The sequence below is a fragment of the Strongylocentrotus purpuratus genome, unplaced genomic scaffold, assembly GCF_000002235.5.
Source record: "Strongylocentrotus purpuratus isolate Spur 01 unplaced genomic scaffold, Spur_5.0 spur5_scaffold_12, whole genome shotgun sequence".
Taxonomy (NCBI): domain Eukaryota; kingdom Metazoa; phylum Echinodermata; class Echinoidea; order Camarodonta; family Strongylocentrotidae; genus Strongylocentrotus; species Strongylocentrotus purpuratus.
In genome coordinates this window covers 27388705-27411018 of record NW_022145597.1, presented here as the reverse complement: position 1 = coordinate 27411018, position 22314 = coordinate 27388705, and the positions used below count along the sequence as shown (strand labels likewise).

Sequence of the window (22314 nt, the reverse complement as noted above, 5' to 3'; positions counted from 1 at the left end):
ATTGTAGAATATAAATATTTTATATTAATATGATATTTTTACATTTCACTAATTTTGCCCAATCCCTTCCGCAAATTGGCAGCCTCCGCAGTTTCCACATTTGTACAACATCACGTCCCAATTTTGCCTCAAATAAGTCAGAAAAAATCAGTAGTTATGAGTAATGGAACAAATCAAAATGGACCTAGTCTGGACCAACAGGTATGTATAGACGTAACTGGGAAAATTAAAGTTCAAAATTGAGAAAGAAAGTGTCAAATTTATCACGAAGTGTGCGGTGCGGTGGCGTGAATGAATGATGACGGATGTGCGTGGAAAGGCACATGCCTGTGCTTTTCACACAATGCATTGTATGCTGCATGCATGAGGCTTGGGACGTGTGTATTGTCTATGCAGAGCAGAGTTGCCTGTGTGTATGGACCGAGCTGTGGCCATGAGCTGAGACTGAGTGTACATGAAAGATGATGAAGTTTGAGCTGAATGTTTCTGCTGCAAGCTGATTTTGTAGTTTGATGCGTTTTTCTTAATGGGTGATTTTACAGTTGTATGAAATTTCACAATTATGATGCATTTCTCATGTCTTTTTTTGTCAACATTCAATTCTTTTGTTTAAAAATATGATTTTTAAAATTGAGTTAAATAATATCAGTAGGGGCGCTGGTCTGAGAAAAAGGATTGTCCTCCAAAACAAGGATCATCCACATTTTTGCAGACGTTTCATATTTTTGATCGGCGCAATGGCGATGCGAAAAACGGATTCTGTGATGATTTTCTTGATGCATTTCACATTAACTTTGTACAGAGACTTTCACATTATGAGTGATAAATCCTCGGGAAGACGGACAACCCATGAAAGTAGACGGTGAACTAGGGTTATTTTCTTACGCGGAATCCATTTTTCGCATTGCCAGCGGGTTTCGGGTTACCGAACAGTCCGCTGAGCGCCGATGAAGAAACAAAATGTGCACGAAAATGCAAACGATCCTTATTTTGGGGACGCATTTTGTCCGGGTTTACGAGGAATCGAGGATATCCTCGTTTTTTGAGGACGATCCTCATTCTCGGACCAGCCCCTACTGAATATCAGCAGCCAAATATTTCTGAGTCATCAATTGACAGTTAAATTAGAGTAAAGGAGGGGGTTTACGGCCACTTAAGACAAAATCCTATTTTTTGGACCCTTTACTTTCTATTTATTATCATTTCTTGTTCACATCATGAAGCAAATATTATTATTATTATTTAAACAAAAAAAGAATCCCAGAAAAAAGTCACGAATTGCCATGACAATATTCATTTCAATTTTCACTGTTTCGGAGTCGGTTATCGGCATAGCGAACCAGTTTTCGGCCGCATGTACAAAGTCAATAGGAAGCGCGCTTGCGCCCTGTGCGTTTCCGCGCTGATCTATAGTACTAGCGGGCGGAACAGGTATCTCACGCCGGAGCTCGCCAGGCCGAAAACTAGTACTGCAGTGATCGGAAATTGGAATCTGAATTAGACAGAGATATCGTGTTGCGTTGCAGTGTCCGGCTGCATTGATTTAATACATGCGGTGAGATATTTTGAGCTCGCGACTAGCACCAAATCGGGCTCTTAATCTGAAAAATACTTAAAATAAAGCTCATTTTATGGTACCCATATTTCTTACAGACGCGGAAGATACTCGATTTTTCAGATTCGGGTAGCGGGACCGCCGATTACATCGCTAAAATGTGATATTTTAGGATATATTTTTCATTGCAAATGTGGTTCTTCAGTGAATCTGGCATGGTATGGTATGTGTGGGATATGTTATATGCTATTATGCGATCTATTTTAAAGGGATTTTACCATGCATCCAACCGATCGGCCGAAAACTGAAGCTGGTCGATTACCCCCTTCTTTACTCTAGTTGCATTTTTTCAACACATATGCGTTGCTAGCTCATTTTATAAACATCATCGAATTTCTGACCCATAAAAACTAGACCCGAGTCCTGAATTAGGTATATTGTTTCAGTTGACTAGGTCTTTAAAACTTTATCGCTCTAAAATTGAGGCTGCAAGGAGCCAAGGAAGGAATCACGCTTCACGGCACCGAGCACGTTCAGAAACGGAAGCAGGGAAAAAAATATTTTACAAATTTTGGGTGTCTACTTTTAAAGCTTGCTTGCATGAAATAACACTCATTAATTTGTTTTGCATTGAACTCTATCAATTTTGGGGGCTATTTTGGGCAATTCAAGGGCAAATATGCCTGAGCCCCCATGTATTTTTTACCCTGAATGGAAGTCAAAATATGACCCACTTAAGACTGAGCAAATTAAGATTGCAGGCCTTAGATCATGTGATACTTTCCTCTCTGCTGCATGCTGCCATCTACAGTCTACTGCGCTGCATGACAATTACGTCTCATTTCAAAAAGGAATTTGCGACCTTTGATGACCTCTTAAAAGTGAAATTCCACTTGCCTTTTTTTTTTTATAAACTATATTTCTTTTGTGTTTATCTTACAGTTTGCCGCTATGGACCTAATGCCTGGAGGTAATACATGTATTCTGTTTAATGTACTTCTGCTAAATTCCAAGCATGATATTTTTTTTAATGAAAGTTATCTTGACATTGCTTAAAACTTAGATGTACATGTACATGTATTTTATACATTTGAGATTTTGAGAGTCTGTCTGTTTAATTACAGATATCTGCCAGAAGCTTATTGGCCAAGTTTTGGGTTTCATGAATTGAAATTTGTAAGAGAGGATGGGGCTCCTTTCTACATGTACATGTACACATGTAGCATGCTTTACAATGAATTTTTGAAATGTACACTACATGTACCTGTACATTAGAAAGTTCTTGTTGCATTTAATGTAAAGTCATGTATTTGTAGAAGGAGACAATGAGAATTGTGGGAAATTCAGAGCAGTGTTTGTAGTGATTTTGATTTACATGTACAACTTGTGAATTTATAATTGATGAGCATGAATATACATGTAAGGAACGAAAGTTCATTTTCAGGATTGAAACGAGTTGTGAATGTGAGAGGGAGAGAGAGAGAGGATACTAAGATGTAATGTATTTCTATATATTTTAGGGTTGAAAGAAATTTTACAATTCCTTAGAGTTGTAATAAAATATAGCATTTCCCCCCCCCGTGGCCCAGAATCGATTGGTTTGGATCCAATTTGGACAAGGCTTGCGCAGTGTGACTTTACAATTCCCTAGAGCTGTAGCAAATCATTACTTTACAAACTGCTTCGAAATTCTCAAGCTGTTTTTTGTAATGTCTCTTCTCCAGCCAAGAAGTATGTGCCACCACACCTACGAGGCAGAAATGACGGGCCCCGTGCCCCCATGGCTGTACCACCACCAGGTGAGTGCTAGGATTTCATAAGCTTTTTAGTCTTTCTTTCTTTTCCTTTCCTTTTTCTCAGAATGTAAATTCTAACCCTCTCTCTTAGCAGGTACATGTACGTCCCAAAGCCTTAAAGAGTGAGTTTTATTTCATCTGAATTCTCAACTTCATTAAATCTTCTATTTCTATGTTATCAGGGATATCTTCTTAGATTATGGGTTTTCTACTCTTTGACTCATGTATATCTTACATTATTAATTAGCAGTATGGTCATTAAGTATGTCATGATGCATTTTGCATTTTAATAGCCTAGTCACACAGCGCAAACCTTGTCCAATTGAATCCAAACCAACCCATTCTGTGCCATCGGGGGTAATGCTATATTTTGTTCGGTCTAGTATCGTTCTCCTTGGTGTAAGTACACGTAGGGTATGAGAGATATTGAAGATGGTACGAGTACTGTATTGTTTGAATATCATCTTTGCTTGTGTAATTAGCTTTCAAGAGATTGAAGGTTAAAGGTCAACAGTAATGTTTAAGACCCAAGAAATGTAGTCAATGAGCATGGATGGCTTGTAACGGTACTGCTTCCCACTCTGTTTATGCCTCTGTACAGGCGGCTACCAGAACTTCATTGCCCCCAACGCTCAGCCAGGTTTTGGTGGCGCTCAATTCACTAGAGGCGAGTTATTATGTAACAATTCCCATGTATTGTCACAATCTCACCCACATTGTGTATGCCTATTATTTGAACTTATTATCCCCGTAGTGAATATTGTTGTCATTTAATTGTGAATGAATGCTTTGTGCATCCTGATAATATAGACTTACATAAATAAGTTGAGGAAACCTAACTCATTTATACAATCACATTAACATGCTTTATCCTGTGTTTTTAAGTACATGTAGCATTAAGAATGATTGCAATTCATATCAGGTAGTCTTTCACACGTGTAAGGGTTTATTTATCTTTTTATCTATGGTTTGATGAGGTTAGTTTATTATATCTTTATCCCTTTGATGTACTAGTACTAACAAAATTGTAGGTACTTTCGTGTTAGTACCCGAGTCGTATTTTAAATGTTTCCGGCATGTGATATTTTGTTGCATATTTTAAACAAAATATGCATGCACTCATGGCATTCATTTTCATGTTAGATGTCATCTTTTCAAATATTTCTTATAACTTAGCTAATCATAAAGAAAAACGTTTGGTTTAAGTTCTAGTTTAAGTGCAAGATTTTGGAACCCTAATTAGGTTGAAAATTTTCTATTACTACCATGGGAATGTTAATATTTCTCTGAACATTCAACAAATATGATTTCTTTGATTTCTTTAAATTTCTATTAAATTCAATGATTAATGTGTATGTTTAGTTTGAAGATTTCTTGTTCAAACCAAATTTATTTTACTTTTGTCCTGTTTTATAATATAGTAAATGAGACGTGTTAAATTGGTTCCATGTTTGTGTGTTGCATGCCCTTCTTGTGGCCTTTTTTACCAGTAGAAAAATACAAAGAAATAGTTTTATCCCTGTATAATTATAGTTTTATCCCTGTATGATTTTTTTTCTCTTCATTTTCACAAATTCAGTTCACTCTACTACTCTGCAAGCTATAATAGTTAAATTAGATAGAACTGATAGATGCATTTGAAAAATTAGAATATGAAGTAATAGATATCAACTGTTGTCTTTGTGGATTCATAATTTGACATTTTACCTTCAACTGAGTTGTAAAGTGTATTGTACTTCTTTCTTATCTCTTCAGCGCCCATGGGCTATCCAGCTCAGGCCCCTCCACCATTTGGGGCTCCACCTCCCCAGGCCCCTGGCTACAGCACCGGCTACGACGGTGGTGCCGGTGGCAACTACGGCCGCGGAGGATACAACCAAGGAGGAAGGGGTGGCTACAACAGCCGAGGAGGAGGTGGCTACAACAACAGAGATGGCGGCCGTGGTGGATACAACCGAGACCAGGGCAACAGCTACAACGGACGAGGGGGTGGCGGCGGACGCTACAATGATCAGCAACAGTCAGGTACATACCATAATAAGAATAATTACCAAGGTTAACCCCTGGTTTTATTTTGATGAACTAGACAGGAGTAAAGGTAGTTTTTAGTCTTTAAGTCTCAGTTTTCCTTTAGTTGAACATGATTTTTATGCCTCCGCCACCGAAGGTGGTGCCGGAGGCATCATGTTTTCGGGTTGTCCGTCCGTACGTCCGTACGTCTGTACGTCCGTCCGTACGTCCGTACGTCCGTCCGTACGTCCGTACGTCCGTCCCGTTTGACCGTTATCACAATATCTCAAGAACCATTTAAGATTTAAACTTAAGACTCGGGAATAGTATTTATCACCATAGGAAGACGATCTGATTAGATTTTGGAGTACGTAGGTCAAAGGTCACAGGTCACAGAGGTCAACTTATGAAATTCCTTGTATTGAGTTTGTTAGCGCGATATCTCAAGAACCATTTGAGATTTAAACTTCAAACTTAAGGATAGTATGTATCACCATAGGAAGACTATCTGATTAGATTTTGGAGCACGTATGTCAAAGGTCAAGGGTCACAGAGGTCAACTTATGAAATTCCATACATTGAGATTGTTATCATGATATCTCAAGAACCACTGGAGATTTAAACTTCAAACTTAGTGATAGTGTGTATCACTATAGGAAAACAATCTGATTACATTTTGGAGCACGTAGGTCAAAGGTCAAGGGTCGTAGAGGTCAACTTATGAAATTCCATACATTGAGATTGTTATCATGATATCTCAAGAACCACTGGAGATGTAAAAACTTCAAACTTAAGGATAGTATGTATCACCATAGGAAGACGATCTAATTAGATTTTGGAGCACGTAGGTCAAAGGTCAAGGGTCACAGAGGTCAACTTATGAAATTCCATACATTGAGATTGTTATCATAATATCTCAAGAACCACTGGAGATTTAAACTTCAAACTTAATGATAGTGTGTATCACCATAGGAAGACAATCTGATTAGATTTTGGAGCACGTAGGTCAAAGGTCAAGGGTCACAGAGGTCAACTTATGAAATTCCATACATTGAGATCGTTATCGCGATATCTCAAGAACCACTGGAGAATTTTCACTTCAAACTTAATGATAGTATGTATCACCATATCATAATATCTCAAGAACCACTGGAGATTTAAACTTCCAACTTAATGATAGTGTGTATCACCATATCATAATATCTCAAGAACCACTGGAGATTTAAACTTCAAACTTAATGATAGTGTGTATCACCATAGGAAGACAATCTGATTAGATTTTGGAGCACGTAGGTCAAAGGTCAAGGGTCACAGAGGTCAACTTATGAAATTCCATACATTGAGATTGTTATCATGATATCTCAAGAACCACTGGAGATTTAAACTCCAAACTTGTTTAAATTGCTCTATGGCGGAGGCATCATTTTCGACTGCGCGCAGTCAAAATTCCATCTAGTTAAACCTAGGTTCAGGTTAAATTGAATTAATAGAAAAAGGACCATTGATTTTCCATTTTGTGCATTTTAGAAAGTGACAGAGGTGCCCACAGAAAAAGCTATTTTTTCCCTATTTGAAAACATGTCCACCTGCGTATTATCTGTAAATGCCTTTGTCAGTTAAGCCCTATATAAATGAATAGCATTTCTAAGACTTTGATGAACATGTGTGATGAGTACATGTATGGTCATTTAAGCTATCGCACATATGACCATACCTGTTTGAGAAGGAAAACACTCACATATTCACTTATTTTGAAAGCAAAACATACTCTTAAAACAAGAATCCTTCAAGAGATAGTCTTAAATAAAAGGATACAAATTATCATGTCTCATCGCCCCGGAAAATGACATGTGGCATGACATATCATCTAGTGTAAAAGGTGAAATTCTATCCACTTCATGACCTTCACAAGCTGAGATTTTGGGTAATTATAACGTCTATTCCATTGCCCCCACATTAAAAGATTGATGGTGGCATTGGAGATGGATCACTCTGTATTGGTCCGACTCCGGGTGGTTAGAAATCCATTATGAGTCGGGCCTACTTAGTACCCAAATTTATTCAACATTTGTTGATGACTTAGGATGAAGAGAGGCTTGGTAATGATCAAGGAAATGATGATATGGGAATCTGTCATTGGGCATTTATAGAAAATGTGCGGGTAGTGTTGAAAAGGCTGTTAAGTACACGTGGGAGGGTGATAGGCTGCTCACAAGGTGATCATGGACTCGAGACGAAGGTTGTCTGACTTTTTGAACTCTGTATAGCTGAATCTTGTGAACAGGGCTGGACAAAGCAGACGACTAGTGCACATGTGCACCCAAATTCTATCCTTGAATTCCCCCAACCCCTCCCCCTTCCCTCTCCCCCACCCTCTCCCCCTTCCCCCTCCTCCTTCCCCCTCCTCCTTCCCCCTCCTACCTCCCCCTCCTACCTCCCCCTCCTACCTCCCCCTTCCACCCTCCCCCTTCCCCCTTCCCCCTTCCCCCTTCCCCCTTCCCCCTTCCCCCTTCCCCCTTCCCCCTTCCCCCTCATGCACCTCTGTTTTTGGCACTAAAACTGGCTACCCCATACGGCCAGACTTCAAGTGCTCAATCTGGATCCCCAGTTGAAAGAATGCTTGCTGTAAAACAAAGGCTGGAGAGGTTGAGAGTTTGACCCTTATTTTGTTGTTGCTGTACATGCATCATATATGTAGATATAAAGCATCTCTCTGTGTCTCTTGTCCCCTCTAACTTTTCTTACCACCCCCTCCCCCCCCCCCCCCCAAAAAAAAAAAATAAATAAATAAATAAATAAATAAACTGAATGTGCAGTATGAATCTTTAAACTCTGTTTAAATGATGATTTTTCATTGTTTTTACTACTACCATTACATGTACTTCTCATTATGCTAATATATGTGTTTTTGTTAGTATATTTAAATTTTTTTTTTTTTTTTTTGTATAGGTGGTGGACGTGGGGGTTACCAGAGCCCACAAGGCCAGGGCGGACCTGGAGGTTACCAACCCCGCGGTGGTTACAACAACCGCCTAGACTGGGGTCGCGGTCAAGGTGGCCCTGGGGGTGCCCCTCAGCAGGGCGGTGGTGATAGCTTCTGGAGCGCCCGAGGGGGCCAACAGGGCCAGCAGCAGAGCCAAGGGGATGGCTGGGGCAGGGCAGAGGACTTCCGCGGACGTGACGTGCCCAGGGTCGAGCAAGAGGAGGACTGGACAAAACCACTCCCGAGGAATTCTCGTCTGGAAAAGTAAGTCTTCTTTTTCGAGTTATATGTGAGCTAAAAGAATACACAAGAGCAGTGACCATTTTACTGCTGAAAAATTCTTAGGGATTTCAATCACCCCTTTTTTCATAGCCATTGTGCAAATTTGTCTTGACATTTAATGAGGAAATTGTCTGTAAGCCTACAGCCCTATTGCATACAAAGTGTGATGCAAGATGGCTACAAAGGAACATGTACATTACCAAATGCATTCCATTGCATCTATTCTAGTTCAAATGATATTTCCTATAGAGTTGCTTGAATAAGACCATAATATAGTTTCAAAGAAATGGTACAGAACTCATCAGGCTCTGTAATGTGATATAGGTTTAGGCATATGATATTCTGATGTGCTCTCATTCTTATATGGTTTGTTTGTGTGTTTTCAGTGAACTGTTTGAAATCTGTAACACTGGAATCAACTTTGACAAGTATGCTGACATCCCTGTGGAGGCTACTGGAACTAACTCACCTGCACCCATTGATCAGGTAAGTCAACAAAAGATTTCAAAACGGTTTGCTTCCCATGCCCTTTGTACAGAGTAGAACAGCTCCGCATTGATGCCACCAGCATCCCTATTTTTCCCAATTTTCTTACTTAAAAGGAAGGGAATGTTTTAGATGCCATCGTTTTTTCCCAAATCCTTAAAAAAAAAAATTGTACTCACTATCACCCCTGTATTTGAAATTTACCGGGAGCTCTGGTAAATTTTAGATTTTTTTATTTCTCGAAAGCAGGAGTGTTTTAGGGGCTAAATTTTCTGGGGTTACAATGCATTCACAGGGGCATCCAAATATATCAACATTTTAAAGAATTACTTTCAATCTAATTTTCAAAATTTCCCCAAACTTTGTATTACCTCTAACAATTAATGTTTCCCTTCTTCCTCCTCCTCCTCCAGTTCACTGACATTGACCTAGGTGAGATTGTGCGTAACAACACAGAGCTGTGCAACTACAAAGTCCCCACCCCTGTTCAGAAGTACGCTATCCCCATCATCAAGGAAAAGAGGGATCTTATGGCCTGCGCCCAGACTGGTGAGCTTCCATCCAAATACCCTTCTCTTCTCTTCTCTCCTCTTCCATTCCCTTCTCTTCCCTTCCCTTCCCTTCCCTTCCCTTCTCTCCTCTCCTCTTCTCTTCTCTCCTCTTTCCTTCCCTTCTCTTCTCTTCTCTTCTCCTCTCCTCTCCTCTCCTCTCCTCTCCTCTCCTCTCCTCTCCTCTCCTCTCCTCTCCTCTCCTCTCTTCTCTATCCTCTATCCTCTTATAAACGTACATACTATTATTATTGTATTTTGTATTTGATTCATTCATGCAGGTTCTGGAAAGACTGCAGCCTTCCTGCTCCCCATCCTGTCTCAGATCTTTGAGAGTGGACCTCACAAACACTCTGTGGTGAGTTCAAAGTTCATCATGTAACACAAGAACGTAGAGGTGTCTCAGTCAGTCAGTATACTCGGCCGGTATACTCGGGTGGTATCTCAAAACTGGACTGGAGACTGACTTTTCATAGATGAAAGCAGATGCCAAGTGTAATGCATGTGAAACAGAATCAATGATTCCATACAAAAGCAAACTTTATGTCGTGGTTGGTTGGTGGTGGTTATTTTACCTGACTGCTAAGTAAGCAACCAGACAGCCGACGGCTTTAGGTCCTCTCCGAGGCACCTGGTAATGAGGATTAATGCCTTACCAACTTGTGAAATATTGTATTGTAATATTATTTTCTTGATGTCAGTTTATGGACTGATTTAGGTCTATGGAAGCACTCAGTCAAATTTAAGAAATAGAATCATGGATATTGTACTTGATGCCCCAAAATCAACAGTTCATAAATTGTCATGAAGATACTATGGAAAATATGACTTTAGCATGTAAGATTTCATCTGTGTTGTGATAAGTATAATGCTAATCCATACCAAAATTCAGAATGTCCAAAAAATGTTACAAAAGGTTTACTCACCTTTCAAATTTTGTTGTTGTTGCAGAGTGGGTACCGTAAGAAGCAGTACCCTCTTGCCCTTATCCTGTCCCCTACTCGAGAGCTCACATCCCAGATCTACGACGAATCCAGGAAGGTAAAGATCATCGGTTTCAAGATGACACATTTATTCAAAATTGCTTTTGATGATTAACTAAAGCCACGGTCACAAATGCCATTACGAACTGCTACAAACGATTTTCAGACAATAGAAATTCGGGAAGACAATGGAAAAACAGAGATTTCGTACGAAATTATCGTTCGTAGGAATCTTTGTGACCGTAGCATTACTCTGTTCACATTGATATGTATTTTATATGTATTGTAATTTGTAGGTTTATTTGCACTTTTTTGTTTTGTTTAATATGTAATTGTTTATCAGTCTATTTCGTCTGTTATAGCGCTTAGAGACTTAGGTGGTAAGCGCTTTATAAGTAACGTTTTTATTATTATTAAGTCTAGTTCCTGTACGGATGGAAAGAGTTTGTGAGCTTGCACTGCAGAATGCATGATTTCTGTTTATGAAGAATAAGTCTGACACCAGTTTGAACATGAGACTTAAGATGATTGCTTACTTGTAGGATCTGCAAAGACATTGTTCTGTCGAGACTGCTACAATGAAACCTGTATTAAATATAGCTCAAGGGAGATTTAAAAAGAGTTGTCTTTATTACAAGGTTCCTTAGCACAAGTTACAATGAGAAACGCTGTTCAAGGGGGAAAGAAAAGATTGAGGTAGAGATGTAATTGCGAAAGCAGGTTTGACTTTACTTTGTAACTGTTCGTTCATCATCATATATACATCCTTTCTTCTAGTTTTCATACCGCTCTCACGTGCGCCCCTGCGTGGTGTATGGAGGAGCCGATATCAAGGGACAGATCAGTGACTTGGAGAGGGGTTGTCATCTTCTGGTCGCTACCCCAGGACGTCTGGTTGACATGCTGGAGCGAGGCAGGATCGGTCTAGAGTACATCAGGTAAGACCTGCATTCATCTTTTTCTCACAGTAATTTTCTCTTCACCTCTGACTAACCACAGTAAATGAATTGGGAAGTGTTATCATGAAAATTTAAAGATGAGTTAGCATTTCAGAACCAGACAGGAAAAAGGGTGTTTTTTCGGGTTTGGTCTATGAAAGTATGACATCTCTTTTCATGCTTTTGTAAACTCTGTACATCCATCTATCCTACAGTTAAACTCCTGTTTAAAAGACTGCTCTAGGGAGAGAAGAAAACTCATCTTATCTGTAAAGGTGGTCACTAAAGCAGGGTTAAGTAATTTGTCTTCTCTTTTTTTGCCATAGGTGGGTCGTTCTTGATGAGGCTGATCGTATGCTTGACATGGGTTTCGAGCCCCAGATCCGTCGCATTGTAGAGGAGGATGCTATGCCCAAGACTGGCGAAAGACAGACACTCATGTTCAGTGCCACCTTCCCCAAGGAAATCCAGGTAAGTTACAGTCCCACATGCTCTTTCTTGTGTCAGTTGCAGATGGTGGCTTGGGCACATTCATGCTAAGAATAGGATATATGTTCATTACATGCAGTTAATATTCTTATCAGAGCTGAGATTGGATCAAATATGAAGTGAAGTAAAACGTTTGATGTCAATTTATGTTCAGAACTTCACAGAACATGGTAATGTATCGGACACTTGGCCAAATACATTAGACAGGTCTTTTCTGGAACCTTCTTTGGTGTAAGAACAACATCCGAAATTGATCATGTGGAACCTTTTTTAATGACTTGCTCATTACTTCTTTCAAGAACATTCTTCCATAATAGAACTTTTTCTGTTATAAGAACATCCAGAATATATTTTGTGGACTTGTTTCATAATTCCAGGGGGGTGTTTCACAGAGATCCCAATTTGGACTTAAAAATTATGGAAAGCCGTTAGCATCTTTGAAAATAAAAGTTATTTTAAAAGGCTTAAAATGTTGATTCAAATAATTCATATTTTCTATTATCATGGGATATTCCATGTTCTTGATGTGGAATTTATAAAAAGTCTAAAATACTTGAATTTTTGCTTTTGAATATATTTTATTTTAAGGCTACAAATGGCTCTCCATAATTTTTAAGTTCAACTTAGAATCTTTGTGAAACACCCCCAGATTGTTACCTGTTCCTGCTTGAAATCCATGCTCCCTCCAATGGACCTTATTGTACATACCCCCTAAGAACGTCCATAATGTATCCTGCTGACTTCTCTCTTTCTCCAGGTACTGGCTCGTGACTTCTTGAAGGACTACATCTTCTTGGCCGTGGGTCGCGTTGGTAGCACCAGCAGCAACATCACCCAGAAGATAGTCTGGGTTGAAGAGCAGGACAAGAGATCCTTCCTCCTCGACCTGATCTCAGCGGCAGGTAACGATTACAGAGTCCAAAAGGCTCATTTTCATACAAAACCATTAACTGCCTCCAAAATGCCATGAATGCTAAGCTATTGAGTTTGGGCAGTGCATCCAATATGAAATTCATGTTCTATCCCATTATTTCATTTAATCATAAATATAACTTGATAAGACCATTGACTCTAAGTTCTTTCTGGTGTCACTACCATTGTATTGTCAGTATTGGTGTCGAGAGATTTACATTTTTTGAATGAATCAAATGAAGAGGGACACATTAAAAAAAACCTCTTGAAGAGAGATTCAATTTCTATTGTACAAGCAAGATTTCATCACTTTTTATATTTGGTGTATTTCATCGTTTTTACCGGAGCTCTTATTCAGTACTCAAGAGCACCTTGTAAGAGCTTGACAGCTTTATTCCTCTCAACACTATTGTATTTTCTTTTTATCAGGCCTGATAATTACCCGATTTAAATCTGTTTCCTGATTTTTTTATTTTTTTTCCTCAATTTTTTTTTCTTCCTGATTTTACCCCTATTTTCTTGATTTTCCCCTTATTTTCCCTATTTTTCCTAATTTTTTCCCAATTTTCTTACTCAAAAGTGAGGGAATGTTTTAGATGCCATTTTTTTCCCCCAGAATCCTTCTTTTTTTTTTTTTAGTTTTTTTTAGTTTTTTTTTGATTAGGTTTTAAGGCAATTCAGTCAAAATTGACTACTTATGCCTTAGTGCTTACTATCACCCTGTTTTATTGATGGAACATTTGTCTCTTTTGTACCATTGTGGTAGGTGCGGACTCACTGACCCTTGTCTTTGTGGAGACCAAGAAGGGAGCTGACTCTCTGGAGGAGTTCCTCTACCGCGAGAAGTTCCAGGCCACCAGTATCCATGGAGATCGCTCGCAACGTGAGCGTGAGGATGCCCTCAAGACCTTCCGTACCGGTCGCACTCCAATCCTCGTCGCCACAGCTGTAAGTTTAAAGATAAAGACCACTTCCGGTCATGCGATTGCATTGTGATAGAGACGTTTTGGAATCGATCAGAAAAGGTTGATCATCTAGCATATAAGTATTGGTGTGTACTGCAAGGTTCTAGAATCATCAAAATGATAAGAAATTTGGCCCAGTCTTGGTAAATTTACAAGCACTGTACACAGAAAGATCATGTTTATGGGACTATGCGACACGTGCGGGATATCTATCAGGTCCAAATAGATGTAATAATTTACCAAATATATCAATTAGCAGGCGGTTTCCCGGCAAAATTTGAGTCATCACGTATTAGTCAAAACATATTTTTTCACATGATTTGTAACAAGAGCTTCCATTTCATTTTTTGAGAGAGGGGCATTTTCAAAACTGATCTTTACCTTTAAGCTACTCCTGCATTTTAAAACGTTTGTTTTAGAGGTGTGAAAAATCATTCTGTTGTGCAAGACCCTCAAACAAACTTTGGAACTTTTAAGCCTTGCTCACACATGATATGTTAACGTAAACCCCTAAATTTTCATGACATGAAACGTTGACCGACATGCCTGAACATTTCAGGCCAATGAAGGTTTCTGATTCTACAGCAAATTGGGTATTGAGAAAGGAAATGTGGCAAAATGCAGTTTTATAAAACAGTGGTCAGTATGCATAGGGTGCTTTTGTTGAAGCAGGTACGTTTTTATGAGTAGTTGTTTGGGAATTTCTTAGTGACCAATGAGATTTGTAGTGTTAAATTTGCAGCGTTCATGTCTGAACAATTTAATTTGTTTTTGTTGTAGGTGGCTGCCCGTGGTCTTGACATCTACAACGTGAAGCACGTCATCAACTTTGATCTGCCAACAGACATCGAGGAGTACGTTCATCGAATTGGCCGTACTGGACGTGTCGGCAACGTTGGTATGTAAAGCAATGGATTGGCCATTACAACAGCATCCTTAACCAGAAGTTTTCTCTTCTCAATATATTTCTTCTACATTATTTTGCTATTGTCATCCATTTTTCATGAAGCTTACTTTGTCAGCTGATAATAATTCATGTATCTATTTACCATCTGCTATCAAATCCCTGTCCTTTGTCAAGACATCAATTTACATTTGATACACTCAACCTGGATGAGGTAATTAGATACCTGAGGGGGAGGGGGGTGTTCACAGAGATCCTAAGTTGACTTATCTCTAAGTTGAACTTAACAATTATGGAAAGCCGTTAGCATCTTTGAAAATATCGTGTTAAAGATATTTTAAAAGGCATAAAATGTTGATTGAAATCATTCATATTTTCTATTATCATGGGAGATAACATGTTCTTTATGTGGAATTTTATTTTAAGGCTACAAATGGCTCTCCATAATTTGTAAGTCCAACTTAAGTTGGACTTAGGTTCTTTGTGAAACACCCCCCATTTAGAACTATCCCATGAATCACACTGTGCCATGAGTTTTGCTGGAGGGCAATAATGCGTTGTGTGATATGCAGTATACAGGAACAGAATATCATTTTAATTTATTTAATTTTTGGCATTATTTTGGCATTATCATCCAATCCAATCCAATGCAGGATTTATAAAGCACCAATATCTAGTTGCCTAATCAAATGCGTTCTCTTCATTATTGATGATATTTACTTATTAATTCACCCTCTCTAATGCAGGTCTTGCCACATCCTTCTTCAACGAGAAGAACCGTAACATCTCTCGTGACCTTGCTGATCTGATGATTGAAGCTAAGCAGGAAGTACCAAGCTGGCTCGAGGCTCTTGCTAGCGAGTCCAAGAACAGTGGAGGATCCTCCCGCCGTGGACGCAACAGGTACAATAGGCAACCAGTGAACAAAATAATTCTTTCTCTTTGCCGGAGCTCTTAGGATTTGATGTTTTATAAGTGTGATTTACTCACATTGGTATTCAAGTATTTTTTTTACCAGGGCTAAATGGCTCACTATAACATGTATTTTTTTGTGGTGTACTATCTATCAGAAATAATTGCAACATGAACTTCGCAAAATTGCATAACTTCAGTGTTTTGGGAGCTTTGATACAATTTGCCCATGGTACAACACTTTTGTAAATCTGTACTACTCCCAAAATTTGCAAACATTTTGTGCTTATGTAGGTTTCTAGTTTTACAGGGAATCATGCATCATGGCAAAAATAGAGAAAAAGAAACCCCCTCCTGTGCTCTTCCAAAATCAGTGGCCATGTTTATTTCTGTTTCATATACATAGTCATAGATCATCGACTTAACCGATCATCAACCCTTCAACCGATTTTTCACATACAACAGGTACACTGGAGGGTTTGGCTCTCGTGATTACCGTCAAGTCAGTAACCGTGGACGTGGAGGCGGAAGCGGCGGAGTCTCTGGAGGCTTTGGCGGTCACCAGTCGTCCGGTGGACATGGCGCCCCTGGCTACCAGCCCCATTACGGAGGCAACTACGGAGGCAGCTATAACCAGTCTAGCGGCGGCGGCGGTAGTGGCCAGGACTGGTGGGGCAACTAGACGACGCCCAACAACAAGGAGGGATGTTGGAGCCTGATGCTACGGGGCAAGTATCCTTGTGATGTTGTTCTACAGAAGATGGTTCTACATGTGGAGGCTAGCTAAGGCAATCTGCACTTAGCTCGCCTTACGTTAGTATTATTTGTTGGTATATATATTATCTTGTATATTACCTTGTTTAAGATGCAGCCTTAGGCTCCTGTAGGTTAGTTGTTTCATTTCCTCATCTTGGAAACTAGAGATTCTTGTGAATTCTTTCTGCACAAATAATTTGTGGTCTTCTAATCTCCTAACTAACTGTTCATATATTGCTTAGGAATAGTATAGGAATAATTTGTGGCTGTGGCATTTATATTGATAGCTGCAGCCTATCGCTTGTACAAATGAAAATTGGAAACTGATGTGGATGAGGCTTTATTATTTCCTTGATGTTGGTCCAGACTAGGTCATGAAAAGCAAACAAATCCTTCCAGAGGCGGAGGGAGGAGGACAAACAAAAAAATTGAAAATAAACTGCATAAATGTGGAAACTGCTCAAAACATTTACCTAGTTCATATTGCACTCTGTGAGACTAATGGACAAACAGTTGCTTTGTTGTGATACTGAGGTGACCAGAGTGCACTGTGAACGGTGAGATGAGGTGTGAATCTCATCTCCAGATCAGAGGCTATATTTTAGATGGGAGGAAGTGTATTGACCTATTCTCATTATATCTAAGATAAGTATAGTTTTTGTGTTTTTGTTGTTGCATCACGTTGTTGTAGGATGCTGTAGACATTTGTTGTTTAAAATACATGATTTTTATAACTTAATACAAAGCAAAGTAACCATATCAGTCAAACATTGTAATGAGAAAAAAGGCATTAGAACAATGTTTAACTTTACATTAAGAAAAACCTAAATATGGACATTTTAACTATATACATGTATGTAAATTGCTTTGTACTGTATTTTCATGCATGCATCCATTGTATGCTGCCTGGAAATAATCAGAGGTTCCATTATGCATTAAAATGTAACATAATTTCCTTTAAAGCTGGATTCTTTTGTATAACTTGCAACAAAGGACTATTGGATCTTATTTTGGTTGTCAAGAGGTCCAGAATAACATTTATTTATAGCATCCTACTAAGGAAGTATCCATGCATATTGCTATAAGTATAACTATAGATTGCATGTGCAGCCCTTTCTTCTATTCAAGAGAGGTAACAGTGAGCCTTGAATGAAGAGTATCTGATTTTAAAAGCACTGTTTTCTATCACTTTTATTGTATTTTGGTTATGTTTTCTTTATAAAAGTTGATGACATGCAGATTGTATCATCATCGAGACTTGATTGTTAGTCGTATGTACTCTGAATATATGGATGTGTATTTTAGATGCTTAGAACTTGTTGAGATAAAAATTGTTGTGAATGCTTGGAATTTTTTTTTTTTCACTTGAAGTATGTATTTAAGCGTAGAATAGTATGAATTCTGTTGTTCCATACTTACAATTGTTCAAAAAATATTGTCGGTCAGTTCTTTTTTTATATGAAAAGAGCAGGTTATATATATAAAGAACATAGGAGAGATGGTGAACTTTTTAGAAAATAATTTGGCACTTACAGAAGAGGAACAGATGCCAGCCATGTCACAAATGTGAACAGATTAGTCTAAAGCTTCCTAAATTTATTACCCATGTTATTATGCAGCTCTATTCCTTGTTTTACTCTTGTACCTGTGGAAGTTATAATCGATGTTGCTCCTAACAGGCATTAGAAATAATAGAGTGGTATGTATTTTTCTTTATTTAAAAAAACTTGTTCCTTGAAGCGTAGCTAGCGTTCATGTATAGGATGGCATCTGTTCCCATAAAAATATAAAACGTTAAGAAGTTCACTGTTTCTTCAAGTTATAACCTGCTGTGTCAACATCTGAAGAGTGTATCAGCATACCTGTGTCTGTACTGGATGAAGTCATTTTGGAGAAGGAAAGTAATCCAAATTCTTCTTGTCTTTTTTTTCTCCATTTTTTGAGGGACATTTGAAAAACCAAAGATCCATTTTGTAAACATGAGATGAATAACGAAGAAGCATTGATCAGCGGAATTGTGATTATATTTTACCATTGTTATTATTATGCAGGGATTAAACCTAACCGATTCTCCACAATATCGTCTGCCCGGTGATCTGTTATGGTTTCTTAACTTTGTTTTCATAACTCATCAGTCTATAAGTGATTGATGAAAGAAAGCATGATGGATCATTATGTATTTGTTTCTCATATTCTGATATGTATTGGTTTTAACTGTGCAATTGGGATCTCGCATACCAGAGCCATAACGGGGGGTTCACATGTCATTGACCCCCCCCCCCCCCCCCCTATCCATTTCCATCTGATACTTTGAACTCCGTCCCAATCATCTTCATTATTTTATTCCTTTGGAAACCTCCATCCCCCGTGTGTTATGGCTCTGGATGCGTCGTTTATGAATCAGATAAATTTGTGGAGTTATTACATCATTTTTTGTGACGAGTAAAAACAGAAAGTATGTGTTGTCAGAGGAGAGTGCCAAAAACTCTCTTTTAAAGTATCATAAACGATTCTCCTGTGTTTACTACATGTATGTACTATTTCAACTGTTTGCATTGCAAACTATTGCTTTGTAAGTTATTTATACAGGTAATAGATTTTACCATCAGATTACTCATACTGACTTTGATGTGCACAGCATCATGTTCTATACATCTTTGAAAATCTGGTAGTAATTTCTATTCCTGCAATCTCAACTTTAACAATAGTTATTTTAAATATAAAAGGCATGTTTATTGACATGCTTTTGAGTATGTACCCTGCATATTCAAACATATCTTGTCGAAAAATGAAGTATTATTATGTTCATTCATAACTACGTATTATTATTTTTTGCCAGCCAAACTTGAACCGTGTTTGCTGCATGCATATAGCATGCTAGCAGAGCAGTTTCTAGTCTCCTTCATAACTGACTATATTTTTTTATGTTTGTATGTGCGTCATTAAAGAGTTTCGGTTCTCTTTGTGAACAATATTGGAAGAGATGATTGGAAATTTCTCCTTTATTTTGAGCAGGCCTCATGCCCAGTCAACAATATAACAGCGATGAGTCTCTATTATTCTAACTTTTCATGGGGAATTTTTTTTCTTCTACCCCTCATTCTAGCAGAATGCGGCAGCGCTTTGAAGAACATCACTACTATAATGCATGTAAAAAGACGAAAGATAGCGAGTGAGTTCTTGCGATATTTACAGTATTTTCTGCTCCGCGAAAATGAATAAGTCTAATGATAAGGGTTTTTTTTTTTATAATGTGTGCTATGGAGAATGAATGAAAATTGCCTTTGAGGGAAACAGTAGTTCGGCAAAGTTTTATAAAAATTCATTAAAATTATGTTTTCCCCATTTTTTATGGGAAAATGCCCTAGCCTCGGTCTAGTCTGAGTCTTAATTCTTTTTTATATAAATCATGCTGCTGCTTGCATGATATCAAAATGAAAGAAGAATACAAGCTTTCTATTTATTAAACTAGTGCCTTTTTGGAATATGGATGATTTTGGGGTCATGTGACATACAAAAAAAACATTCCACCATTATGAATATAAGCATGTATGTAGTCGACCATTTTGCCAGGGTCCTGATAAAGATGTGATGAGATGAAAAAATAGCTTGTATATTTAGAATAACTTTGTATACATAAAAGAAGCTTACATATTCTTCAGTGTGAACTTGATATTTAAAGAGAAAAACATAAACTCTTACCTTATGACAGCTTTCATGAAATGAAAACGTTTTTATTATTCTTTCAAAACTTGCTAGGTACTACTTGTGTATGCTAGATAAATGTTTCAGATAGAGTAGTTCCACAAACAATCTCATTTTTAGTTACTCTAATGACAACTGGTTTTGTTATGAATCAACTCAATTAAAAAAAAAAAACAATGTGCTTCATCATGGCTATTGGACAGACTTGAGAACAAGCATTAAACATTGTTATTACCATTGGTAGCGGCATTTGGCGGTAATATAGGAATGGGTCGGCATATGCTAGAGCCAACAGCATGCTTGTATGAAGATAGTACATTGCAGCGGTGCCAGATTGCGTTACGCAGCTTACTCGTATAAGTATGGCTGTTCGAAACGTCCAGTGCGTGCGAAACTGCGCTTGTGTCCCTTCCTCACGCACTCACTGATACAATATATTACGTAACTTGTCAACTCTTTATTTGCTTTGGTTAACTAATTGAACACAGAGTGGATTGCCACATTCTACTTTTTTTTCACAAGTACAATGTGGCAGTCTGAAGATTTTAATCCGTGGCAGATAAAAGAGTTACACAATTTGTATTTGTTACCCAAACCATCTCAATTTGTCTTTTCTTGGTTCTATTTTCCAAACAAGAAGTCTACTAACTACAAGATTTAATCTTGATTGTCTAACTTATGTCTGTGAGCTATGTTAAAGAATCATTTTCCACCAAAAAGCTATTTTTGTATCGACTATATACCGCTAGGTCTCACTTGGAAGAGGGAGAGAGGGAGTGGAATTGGAGAAGTATTATATTCAGATCAAATGCACTCATGTAAATAGTATTGAAGAGAGTGGGAGAGAGAGAAGGGAAGACATGTATTGAGGTCGGTTTCATATTGTGATCAGCTGCGTCTGAACTGAGATATATATAGTACTGCATGGAGGTTGTTGATTGTTACAAATATCAACTACTTTTCTGTATTCAAACATTCCTTCTTTTTCTGTTCTACTTCTTTAATTGTCACTTTTCTCATTTCATTACGTGAAGTTGTGAACAGCAGTTTAGAATGTAAGCTTTCTTGTACATGTATGTTAAGTTGGTTATAATGATAATAATACATGTAATAATCATTGTTTTTCTATTAGCACATAATTATGTCATTACATAACATCTCTGTGTGCTGGTAAGCTTAATTTTTCATGTTCTTCCTTCTATTGGCATATCAAGTAAGATAAGAAGTGTAATTAATACTTTATTTGACCTCAAAACAGACATTTTCATGATAGGAAATTCTTATAGAACAATGCTTTTTAGTTAATTTTAAAATGACCATTGAAGAAAATTTATGTCGGTTTTAAAAAGTGTTGGATTATTAACATCACGATAAACATACAATAATGTGTTCACACATTAAAAGGTTGTGTGAACTAACCTAATTTAGTGGGAACAAACCCGTGCATTTTGATTGTGTTTGAGTGAGTGTGTGTATTATGTTCTCTTTCTGCAGAGTGTGTGTGTGTGTGTGTGTGGTTGACAATATTAATGTGCCATTTCAGCCTTCTAACTCCTTGTGTAGCCCAAGTGCTACATTGGGCTACACTATTAATTTATGAAAACTTGGTTTGGACTTTGCTTTTGTTTTTTAATCAGGCTTGCATTCTAAAAACACTTCTTTGTAATATTTCCCTTTTGTTCTTCATAAAATGAATCCCAAGAAAAGGTATGCAGGGTTCTAACTAAATGCCAAATTGTTGATAAAGCCATTTTTGTAATCAGATTACTGCTTTTTCATTTTGTTGTGATGTTTTTGTATTTGTGTGATGATGTGCAAATGACAATAATTTGAAAGCTGCTGTTCACACAAATCGTGAATGTTGAATTCTGCCGTAGAGTTTCAACATGAACTGCTATAGCCTACTATTGCAATATGTATATGTAAGCCTATATTTACTCATTAGCTCAACAGTATTTATATATTTTGTTAAAAAGTTCAGGTATTCAGTAAATTCATCAGATACATGTAGTTTCCTGTCATGAATTTGGACACCTTGTTAACTTATAACTTGTGCAATGTGTGTCCAGATTATTATCAAGTTGAACTTG

At 37.9% G+C, this 22314-nt stretch overlaps 1 protein-coding gene across 4 annotated transcripts; it reads left to right on the top strand.

Annotated features, from left to right (window-relative positions):
• Nucleotides 1–60: 60 nt before the first annotated feature.
• On the top strand, nucleotides 61–21988 carry LOC753705 (putative ATP-dependent RNA helicase Pl10). Of its 4 annotated transcripts, XM_030982267.1 has the most exons (17): nucleotides 61–201; nucleotides 2498–2525; nucleotides 3280–3354; nucleotides 3953–4018; nucleotides 5107–5376; nucleotides 8311–8608; nucleotides 9013–9112; nucleotides 9526–9661; nucleotides 9942–10018; nucleotides 10612–10701; nucleotides 11421–11581; nucleotides 11908–12052; nucleotides 12828–12972; nucleotides 13749–13930; nucleotides 14728–14845; nucleotides 15598–15754; nucleotides 16229–21988. In XM_030982267.1, the coding sequence occupies exons 1-17, from the start codon at nucleotides 157–159 to the stop codon at nucleotides 16443–16445; spliced, it is 2310 nt and encodes a 769-aa protein (XP_030838127.1). In that variant the 5' UTR covers nucleotides 61–156; the 3' UTR covers nucleotides 16446–21988. The 4 variants fall into 4 exon arrangements, with proteins under 4 accessions (XP_030838127.1, XP_030838129.1, XP_030838128.1 ...); XM_030982269.1 differs by lacking the exon at nucleotides 3280–3354; XM_030982268.1 differs by lacking the exon at nucleotides 3953–4018.
• The last annotated feature ends 326 nt before the right edge of the window (nucleotides 21989–22314 follow it).

Coding starts and splice junctions, on each gene's coding strand:
- LOC753705 (XM_030982267.1), top strand. CDS start 157: ATGAGTAATGGAACAAATCAAAATGGACCTAGTCTGGACCAACAG. Junction 5,377..8,310: donor CAATGATCAGCAACAGTCAG/GTACATACCATA, acceptor TTTTTTGTATAG/GTGGTGGACGTGGGGGTTAC. Junction 13,931..14,727: donor CAATCCTCGTCGCCACAGCT/GTAAGTTTAAAG, acceptor TTTTTGTTGTAG/GTGGCTGCCCGTGGTCTTGA.